This window comes from Diuraphis noxia, unplaced genomic scaffold, assembly GCF_037042655.1.
Source record: "Diuraphis noxia isolate RWA-SAM2 unplaced genomic scaffold, SU_Dnox_SAM2 contig0004, whole genome shotgun sequence".
Classification (NCBI taxonomy): domain Eukaryota; kingdom Metazoa; phylum Arthropoda; class Insecta; order Hemiptera; family Aphididae; genus Diuraphis; species Diuraphis noxia.
The window spans coordinates 32,973,274-32,984,073 of record NW_028301714.1 but is presented as its reverse complement, the minus strand read 5'-3'; the positions used below and the strand labels follow the sequence as shown (position 1 = coordinate 32,984,073).

Genomic DNA, 10,800 nt, shown 5'->3' with positions numbered 1-10,800 from the left:
AAAGTAAAAAATATATTTTAGATGCAGTTAGTTGAAGTATAAAAACCAAAAAAAATAATAAATTTTCAGATCTTATGTCATTTTTTGTACATTGTACACATACAATAAAAAAAAAAAAATATTATTTTTAAAATAAATACAAAGTATCAAGTTTATCAGTCATTGAGCCGAAATATTATTTTTTATAAACTAAGTAAGTTATAAAACATACAAATAATAAAATATCTTTGAAAAAAGGTTTTATAAATATTAAAATGATTAAAAAAAACCTTTTTAGACATCATTAAAAAGAACACAATGTCGTCTAAATAATAATATACTTATGATTATTATAATAATGTGTGTTATTCTGCGTTCACTACATTATTTACAGTTTAAGTTTACGTAGACTTACACACAAATTTTATGACTAGCATTTAGGATAATGGTCGGCGCAAGATAATGTTCACAGGTTAAAAGTCTAATCACAAAGAAAAAAATGTTATACAATAGTATAAAATATTCTCAAAAAATATATAAATAAAACAAACACAAAAATAAATAAACAATAATAATCAATTTTTTTTTAAATCTAGTTTTAAGGCCTAGGGAGAAGGTGAATGGGGCCAAGCTATTTTTGCGTCAATTCGTTTATAGGCAAACAGACAATGACTGCCACAAGCCGTCGTTGAACTTTTAATGTCTTGTGGACAATCAGTTTCGGATAATAAAAATTCTGTGAACAAAATATAATAATGTTTTTACAAGATGACTAACAAAGTAAAAGTAGGTATGCAACCAAACAGTCTTCATTCTTAATTATTATTACCTTGACCATTAATTAATTTGAACAGAGAATAATCTTGTGGATTGGTAATACGCAGTTTATGTGCAATGATTTTGCAGACATCACGTGTAGTCATGTGCGGTCTAACAGGTAATGTCTTAGTCAACAGTGATCCATTGGTTTCATCGGGTACAACAACTTTGAGAACAGATTTGAGTTCATTTAGTGGATCATAACTCAACTAAAGAAAGACAAATTAATTTAAATGTTTTTGTTAAAAGTATACAATTTTGGTGTTACATACTGTATTGTCGGAGCCCAATGTCTTTACCCCATTAATAGTATTTGCTTCCATGGACGACTTGTAACTCTTCAAAACATGTACAGCCCCGCACAGTGCAGTCAGATAGTATCCTCCCTCGCCAGGTATCAATGATGGGTGCAAAAGTCCCCACATGTATTCTGCCTCCAATTCGGCAGTAAGGACATTGCATTGAACAAGTACCCATACAAGCAGTGGTAGGAAGTCATCAGCGCCTAGACATGCATCTGCATTTCGATTTTGCATTTTAACCTGAACAATTTCATTTGATTAGATTAATATGGTAGACACACAAATGTATGAGTTATATTACAGCATTAAATATTAAAGCAATAGCTGATAGCAGATGTTCTAGTTTTTCCAATGGCAGAAATGCATCTTGGAGACGTTTGAAACATTCTGATATTTTTTTCAAATCATTCTCATTGGGTGGTATTAAACTTTCCTATAATAAAATTTAAGTTATTAATACTTTATACAGTTTAGCTAACTTATTTTGACACAATATATAAAAAGTAAGTACATTACTGAAGAAATTTTTAGTTTGTCAATAATTTGTTGTTATTTAAATTATATCTAATAGTTATATTCTTTATTTGACATATAATTTAAAGTAGATATTTTATTCATATCTATAGAAATAATAATAGAATCCAATTAATTAAATTTAATTTTTTTCCAAAAAGCAATTATAATTTTTTTAATCAATCTTGGTTTTGTTTTTTGAATATTTATCGTGTACATAAAATAAAAACATGATTAAAATCGTTCTACTCAGAATCTAAAATTATAATTGTGAATTAAATTTTTAATACCTAGTTTTGAAATTATTTGTGCTTTAACAGTAAACTTACTCGGACAGCAAAGTCTTGAATACTCTTAGACTTGGCGTAGTGTATGTTTTCGACCATGGACGGGATCGAGTTGTTATTGACGTACTCGTCGACCAGAAGGCTGTAAATGTGTTCCCGGAGTTCCCTGAGCACCAGCCTATTCATCACGCCTTCCAGGATCACGTCGAGGTTTAGAAATTCGGTAGGCTTCAACTGCGTGAGGTAAATGGAGTAATTAAAAAATAATTAATGATAATTACAACAATAAATAAAAAGGAGTCGAACTTTATATACTGCGCGTTATAATAAACATATCCTATACATGTAATTTCTTTATTTCAATGACCAATTATAAACACACTACGTTCAGATATAACTATAGTTGTATTTTTATTCAGGTAGATAAAATATACAGTTCAAATGAGAGCGATAATAAAATACATTTTAATATAAGAGGATGTGATATCCGCATGTGTTGTCTCCGACTTACAAGTGGTTAATATACCAAATTTTACGCTCAGCAGATCGCGTTTACAATATTTATATAAGTACTCATTACTCAATAATAATCAATGGGTGAAGAAAATAATTGACTTATTATTTTTTTCTTAACAAATAATTCTAGATTTAGGTACGAAACGGTAAACTGCTCAAATGTACAATACATGCCATGTTCAAATCACCACCTTAATTCTAAAATAAGAGATTACTTAAACTCAAATGGACTGAAAAGGTGAACTAAAACAGTGGAAGATAACATTAACATAAGTACCAAAATCAGATACGTAAGAAAAAAAGTCTTATCGTACGAAAGCGCCAAGATCTGTGTGCCACGATTAATAAATATTAAATGATATAGATACCTAAATAGGTAACCAAATCAACAAATTTATTGAAAATATACATATATAGTAGGTATGAAATATTAATTTTGGCATATATGAATAGTTGATAATAAATAAGTTAACGTTTATGTTAATAAACAATGTACCTACATATGTTATATGTTGGGTATAACACGTATAAAGTATTAGATTGGCACTTATGTCCTACACATTTTGGTGTAAATTATGTCATTTTTGCACATTTGGTACTTACATCATATAGTCAGTTAAAACATGCAACAGCGCTTAAATAAATTACCGCTAAAACTTTGAATGCGATGAACATAGGGCGGAGGTGTCAAGTTTAAATTAAATTAATATATTTATTTCACTAGAGCAGAACTGCATGCAAGAATTATAAGTATATTATATGTACCTATATTTGGAAAATGTTGATTTATGCAATATCTGTATATAAGTAAGATTACTAGGAATATTTAGAAAATCAATAAGTAGATATTATATTAAAATAATAATAATTTATTGAGTGCTGTTATTATTTTCGTTTTCATATTTTTCAACCTAATAAATACCATTAGTGAGTGGTAAAATCGAACAATATTTCTAATGATGACATTATTTTAGAGAAGTTTAAACTTCCAAGTCCCTCCGTCAAAAATAAAAGTTAATAAATAATGAATATCCGCTCGTAATATCATAGGTACCTACATAATGAAATAACGTAATATTTTACAAAATAAAAAACTATCAAGGGTAAAATATAGTTTACCTGGCTACGCTCCTTTTCCACGACTTTTTGGAATTCCTTTTCACCGTGTTTCAGCAGATAGTTCTTCATGCCAGACATGAACTGACGCACATTCCTCATCACCACCGATGGGTTGGTCTCCTTGGACTCGACCGTGCAGCACACGAAATTGTCGATGGACCTGGCAAACACGGTGGTCTTGTCCGCGGCCAGCTGCAAGGCGTACTCGCGGGTCGAAGAACCCGTACCGGTTTGGGCCATCAGGCGGCTTCGTGCCAATGCTTGGATCCGTGGGACTGCTACAGAATAACGTAAACACCACAGTTAATATTTCAATACGGTTATATAGTCTGATCGCCTTCGCTGGACGACAGTTGTCGGGTCGTTTTATTGCAGTGCGAAATTCGAACGGAATTTAAAATTAGTTTATAGAATAATAATAATAAAGCATTATGTCGTAACCCGAAGTAGGTATCTACTTATGAGAACGAGAAAGATAAAAAAAATACCGTTCGCCAGCCTATAATAACTATATAGTTCAACGTAGGCGGCGCAACCCATTTTTTCTTTGAATCAATTTATCAAAAAACATTTACACTAGATATAACACAAGGAAAAATTGTGCAACGTGTTACCATAAAATTGAAAATATTATATCATGGTTACTCATGCTAATCGAAATTGTAAAATCCTAATCGATAAATATAATTTTATGAATTATGATACTTGTTGTACATATAGAATATGAATTGTGTAGGTATGTAATGTGTGTATTAGTTGCATCAGCGTATGAATATATTACCTACCTACTAATTAAAAATAGAATTTAATATAGTTATTTTAAGTAAAATCTAATCTTGATAGTTATTTGTTATTTTAAATATCACATGAGCAGAAATCTGATTTTTTGGTTAGTTAAAAAAAACTAATACGTACCTATGTCAAAACCGATAATTTAAAAACGTAGTTACCTAATCGAAGTTAAAGACATCATTCATATTTATGAGTAGGAATTCAGAAACTGAAAAGTAAACTTATTGGACGATATATACTACCTATATAGGATTATAGATAGGTATCCTAATACATAATTCAACTGTATATACATATATAATAAATGTATATGTATATGTATGTATTGAGTTTTTTTATATTACAAGTCAGATATACTATGTATAGATCCTTCTATTATTTAGTATTTATTTGTACAAATATAATGAAAATCACTTACGAATTTATATGCATTTATTATGTTTATAAGTATATTTAATAATATACAAACCTGTGTAAATAATAAATATGTAATACGGGCCTTAGAATGATTCCTTCAACATTAGGCGATTATTGTTTCGGAAATTATTAACTTTTTTAGAATTTTTCTTAAACGACAACTAATGACAACGGCGTAGTATGAAATGGGTGTATAGGGTTATGTTATTTTTTTATTTTGGGCACAAATAAGGTGCTACATCCAACGTTGCATAATACATTAATTATAAATCTAAATAAAGAAAGTATAGGTTGTATACTGTTAAAGTATTTTTATAACAATATAAATGAAGATTGATTTTTATTGTTTTTAAGTTGTACCCGTCGATTAAAGTGCATTTAATTTTTTTAATCTGTGTCACGGTTGAAGGGTGGGTCATGCAAATACATTTTTCATCGTTATTTTTTTCAGTGACAAGATGGAAAAAACATGTGGGCTACATTCTGTAGCGAGTTTATAGAACACCAATACGAGACCTTCGTAAAATTAAAAAAATTAAATTAAATATAACATACACTTCTGCAGGTATTATTGAATCTACTACAAATATAACAATATCATAAAGCACCCACGCGCAACCTTGATTTTCGAAAAGCAAGTAATTACCTATAATCTTATGAATTATAAAAAAAAACATCAGCGTTCGTTTTCTTCATAATCGTTATAAATAGATGCATTGAAAAAATGAACTTGACTTTTACGAGCCGTTATTTCGGAGACATATTGCGCACTAGACACGACTGGAACTTGTCGTTTGAATATTTAATTATTATTAATTACATAACACTGGAGACAAGTACACTGCAGACGAATACGGACGGCTGTCGGCAGTATAAACTCGTTTATCGGGATTTTAATGACTCTCGGGTGTAATCATCATCTTGCGAGATCACGAACGATTTATATACACCGCGTTCGCTGGGTGTAACCTAAACACGTCTCAAATACGAACGTCGAACAACGTTTCTAAAGCTACATTTACTCATTTCTTTTTTTTTTGCCTAGACAATGAAATAGAGCTTTTATTAATAAATATAGCTCAACGACCACAAACGACATGATATAATATTATCTATATAAATCCGAAGATTTGGGTAGAAAATCAAAAATATCTCGTAAAAAAATGTATTTATTTATATCAGGTACGTCGATTAATTGTGGAATCATTCGCAAAATAAACAAATAATTTAGAAGACAAGGTTAGACATTGCTGTACACTCCAATTATGATTGGGTATGTGCATTAATTTTAGTAATGAATATAAAATAAAATTTAATTTAATAATGTATTGCTTGACTAAAATCATTAAATATGTGTTATAGATTTTTTTTATGTATTAAACAATTTTTTTTATCCTATTTGTATATTAAATTAATGAGATACCCATGAGTATAAAACGTATCTGTTTTACCATAACACATTTAGTACCTAAATGTAAATGTGAATGTATACTTTTTGAAAAAAATGAATTATTAATATTGGTCAGATATTCGACACTCCACTAGCGACCTCGTCTTATTACATTATAAAATATACCAGAAATGTACTATATGAACGTATTTATACTGGATGATTCATTTGTTATTATTTAGTCGAGCTCACGGGGTGAATATTTCGATTATTGGTCAAGTAATGTGGAGCCATTTTTGTTTTATACCGAAACAAAACGAATCTCAAATAGTAATGAGTACCTACCAACTACTAAGAATAACAGAGCTTTCAACCATGCGTAAGATTTGAAAACATGTATTTTCGTTTCATTATGAGGGCAATACACGTTTTGAATAAAAAGGTGTAGAAAACCATGTAAATTAGGAAACATACGAGTATATAGCCCGTTTAAACATTTCCCTATTAAAATTACATTAAAATACATTTCTGAAATGCTCAATTTTATTTTCTGAAATTCCCAAGTTCAGCCTGTGAAGTCGTGAAGGTATACACTTAAAACATTACATATGACACTTAAATCTTGAAGCAAAAACGTATGTAATATTACAATACTCAGTCTGAAGTACAAAGTGGCCTTCTAAATGATAATTGATACCTAAAGCCATGGATTTTAAAATATCAATGCTATTATCTAAGACTTAATTCTAAATTCTAATTGTTTTTATTATGTATTTGTCATACAAATCGAATTTAGTAATATAACTTACTTGACTAAAAAAAGTAGGATCTGAATGAAATATATCATTCAAAATAATTTATTTAAACTATTTAATACAATTAATATACTAGTAAAATGTTCATCCATCTTACCTAAAAGTGGATCCAAGCGTTCAGAGAAACTTTTGTTTCGATTTACTGGCTTCAAATGTGCTTGATTTTGTTCTTTGTTGGCGACAGGCAATAAATGTTCCCACCTTGAACTATCCCATGGCTCAGAAAATTCGGTCTGTAATTAAAAAAAAAATATATACAAATATAATCAAATAACAAATATATAGATAACTATCAACATTTAGAAATAAGCATTTTATTTACTTTAGTATCGTCATCACTATTCTGAGATAAAAGAGACAGATTGCTGAAGCCACTTAAGTTCAAAGTATTGTTGTTCACACTATCTGAAGATTTTTGATCAGGCAGTTCAGTATTATCATTGTTTCGAGATGTTGAACTGGGTTCTTTGATGTACAAACTCAAATGTGGCAACCTGAGAAAATGTATTACAATAATTGTTTAACACCATGAATATAATGTTTTTGAATAATAAAAAAAAGGCCTGGCAATGGATTTAATTAAATTTACCTTTGTAAAATAATCTCTTGTATTGTAGGTCCTTTACGACTAGGAGATTCTCTTAGACATTCATTGGGTTGGCTAGTTGTTATTTGCTCTGTGTTATCTAATGAGTTTACATTTTCATTGTCATTGCCAATAAACTCCCAACTAGAATCTACTGCCCATGAACCATCCTGACCACGCTTTGGTGGACCAATACGTGGAGTTTCTACAGGCTTACCAGTTTTTAGTGGTTCTCTTCTGGAGTTTTTCAACAACGGTATATTATCTACGGACGACGAGAATGCTTGGTTGGTAGAGTAATTACCATTAGGAGATAGCAGTTCTTCTTTAGAATCAATACGAGTTAATTGGCTACAGCCGACTAATGCTGGCCATTGATGAAGAAAACTTGGCTCTGAATGGCGGTTTCTAAAATTATTTGTTGAAGGTTTGGTCTTGCGACGTAGGAAAGCTGCCTATACATTATTTAAAATGAAATTAGTAATATGTTAATTAAAATTTTTAGTATAAATGGTTTAAATAGTTTACTTGTCTTATGGCATCAGCAGGTTCGGCATAAAAAGGGCTGCTTTGTTTAGCTTCAGCCATATCGTCTTCGGGAACAGGTGATTTTGTCTCCGGTGACCCAGGTGACAATAAACTGGTTGTACTATCAGTAATAGATGGGAGATCGTTATTTTGGTTTAGTGGTAAAACAAGACCTAGTGTATTTTTAGGAATGGTTGGAATACTGGTGGTTTGTTCCAAAATATCGGGTGGCATCTCTGGAGGAACTTCTGGAGTATTTTTCTTATAAGTTCCACTATTGCTTTGAGAAGGAGTCTTAAATGTAGACAAAGACGAGTCAGGACCCCAAACATCTTCATAGTCGCTAACTTTATCCGCAAAAGTACTTCTATGATAAATATTAGGTGTTTCTAAAATATCACTTTCTCTGTAGTGTCTAGATTGTTTTATTCTATTTCTTTTAGTACGGCGACCGGAACGTAATCCACCTCCTGTGTCTGAGATCGGGGATGTTATTTCAGAACCTAATGGACTTTTGATTGCTGGCATGATTTCACTGTCATCTGTTGACTTTGATAACTGTCCACAAGATACTTGAATGAGTGGAGAGGGAGTTGTTTCTTTGTGAAGACTAAATGTCACAGTAGTAGTTACAGTAAAATTTTGTTGTGCCGCTACAGGCTTGGCCCAACGAGGAGGAGGTGGTGGTGGTGTTTTAGCTGTATGAGTTGAGCTTACAACATCCGTAGTTGCTATTGGACTATTGGAAGATTTAAGATTTAACGTATTGGGAGGCGTGGGTCTTGTTCGACCACTCACAAGGCTCATTGGTGGTGATAAGTTATCGGAAGAGGACGGTGTACCTAAAAATGTATACAACATTAATAAACGATCATTGTTGAAAATTTTGTCTAATATCTAAAATGATTAGTGATTACCTTCTTTCGAAGAACTTTTGAACGTTGTTAGAATCCCATTACCTTGTTGTATACTTTCCACTGGACTAGTTGATAATTCTTCTATAGACAGGTGATTGTCTGTAAAAGCAGACTCTTGATTATTATTGCCTATAAATAAAAATTAATATATATTAGCGTATATTATACATTTATAATATAGTCTGATTCATATATCACTAATCAGTAATTTATTTGTAAATACATGTGTTTTAAAAAGTTTTCTTGATAATTCTTTGAAATCATTATAACAAATAATTGAAAAATCGAGTTGCAATATTTAAAAAAATGGAAAAGACTTAAAAAATTGGTTTTTATGAAAATATATCTATAGACTATAATAAATACATACATTATTATATAAATACAAAAATCTCACCACTGCTAAAACTACTAAGGCTACTTGATTGACTGTGGGCAGCACTACTGGGAATAGATGTGTTTAATGTCCTTTTTGTTGGTTCGTCATTTGGCGAAATATCCAAAGTCGGAGAACTCCTTGAACTAGCCATAGGATATCTCCAGAATTCTATGAAAATACAAGTAGGTATTGTATTTTAATAATGAATGAAAAGTAAAGAAATATTGGGACATGAAAAACCACCAACCTTGACCAAGTAACGCTAACGAAGAGAGTTGCTGTCGATTTTTGGCTTCTTGTATAGCTTTTGGTAACATGAGCTGTACAGGCAGTTCATCGCTGAAATTATTTAAATAAAATATATTTTATCAGTGGCGGCAAAAACTCTTGAAGAGTTGTGATGCCAATGAGAGTAAAAAAGAATCAAATAAATTATTATGTGTTTTATGTTTTTTCATTTTTCACAACGGTTTTATAAATAACAAATCTTACCAGCACTGTGCATAATGAGCAATTAACATAGGGATACTGTCAAATTTATTGTCTGAACTTTCCAGAGCTAATCGGTTATCGGTAGTGGCTTGAATGAGATAATGTTCTATGTACGGACCTTTGCCACTGGGCAAACGAACGGATATGGCCATAGTGCCCGTCTGACTGGACTGTCTCACGACAAAATTCTGAAACAATATTATACACATATACCTATGATTTCTATGATTTTTAAACTTCAATTGTAAAAGACGAGATGACAACAGTCAACAATCAACAATAATGACAAAATTGGGCAATATTTGGACATTTCACTCACTCCGTCGTCTTTGCCTTGCAACAAGTGAAAAGCACCGGCCCGTTGAATTCCTGGTAGAAACCATATCGGATGACTACGTATAAGACGTTCGAGTAATCCAATATCACAACTGGCCGCATCCCCCGAACCAGATCTTACGGATCCACTACTGGTTTCATAATCGTCTTCATCCTGTAAAACACAGGTATATTTCGGTATTATTAACAATACAATTAAAGCGGTTGTAAAAATAACTGGATATAATTAATATGGACCGCGGTGCTCATAAAACGTGTAAGGATTTCATTAAAAGAAAAAAATAATAATAATGAGACAAATAAGGAAAAAAAAATTGTGTATTTATGAAACTATACACGTACCCGTAGGAGTAATGCAAATAAAGGGGAATTCCCGTGGCTACTATAAAGGCTGTCTCATTTATTAATTTCCATTGTTTTTTTTAAAAATTATTTTCGTTACTCCGTCTTGAGGTTCATTATCTAATAAGATATATAAGAACTACCGAGTGCCACCGACTTGTCCGTCTCCAGAAATTAATTACAACGCGATAAAATGCAAAATAAAATTTATCACAAATAAAATAAAATAACATATACATTATACATAGTTATGTTGATGAATATACCGGCT

General features: G+C 31.1%; 1 protein-coding gene across 7 annotated transcripts in view; it reads right to left on the bottom strand.

Moving 5' to 3' along the window:
- Positions 1-494: 494 nt before the first annotated feature.
- The window catches only part of spri (Src homology 2 domain-containing protein sprint), a 93,775-nt gene continuing 83,469 nt past the window's right edge, over positions 495-10,800 (bottom strand). For 6 of the 7 annotated variants that reach the window (XM_089225519.1, XM_015520195.2, XM_015520196.2 and 3 more), the window contains 15 exons: positions 10,171-10,341; positions 9,852-10,039; positions 9,607-9,698; positions 9,378-9,527; positions 8,981-9,109; positions 8,064-8,905; positions 7,539-7,990; positions 7,272-7,443; positions 7,047-7,182; positions 3,536-3,813; positions 1,943-2,134; positions 1,402-1,533; positions 1,071-1,340; positions 809-1,007; positions 495-715 (listed from right to left, as the gene is read on the bottom strand). In XM_089225519.1, coding sequence (XP_089081645.1) covers positions 585-715; positions 809-1,007; positions 1,071-1,340; positions 1,402-1,533; positions 1,943-2,134; positions 3,536-3,813; positions 7,047-7,182; positions 7,272-7,443; positions 7,539-7,990; positions 8,064-8,905; positions 8,981-9,109; positions 9,378-9,527; positions 9,607-9,698; positions 9,852-10,039; positions 10,171-10,341 — 3,534 coding nt within the window. In that variant the 3' untranslated portion in view covers positions 495-584. The remainder of the gene's footprint in view (positions 716-808; positions 1,008-1,070; positions 1,341-1,401; positions 1,534-1,942; positions 2,135-3,535; positions 3,814-7,046; positions 7,183-7,271; positions 7,444-7,538; positions 7,991-8,063; positions 8,906-8,980; positions 9,110-9,377; positions 9,528-9,606; positions 9,699-9,851; positions 10,040-10,170; positions 10,342-10,800) is intronic. The other variant, XM_015520194.2, reaches the window with a different exon arrangement.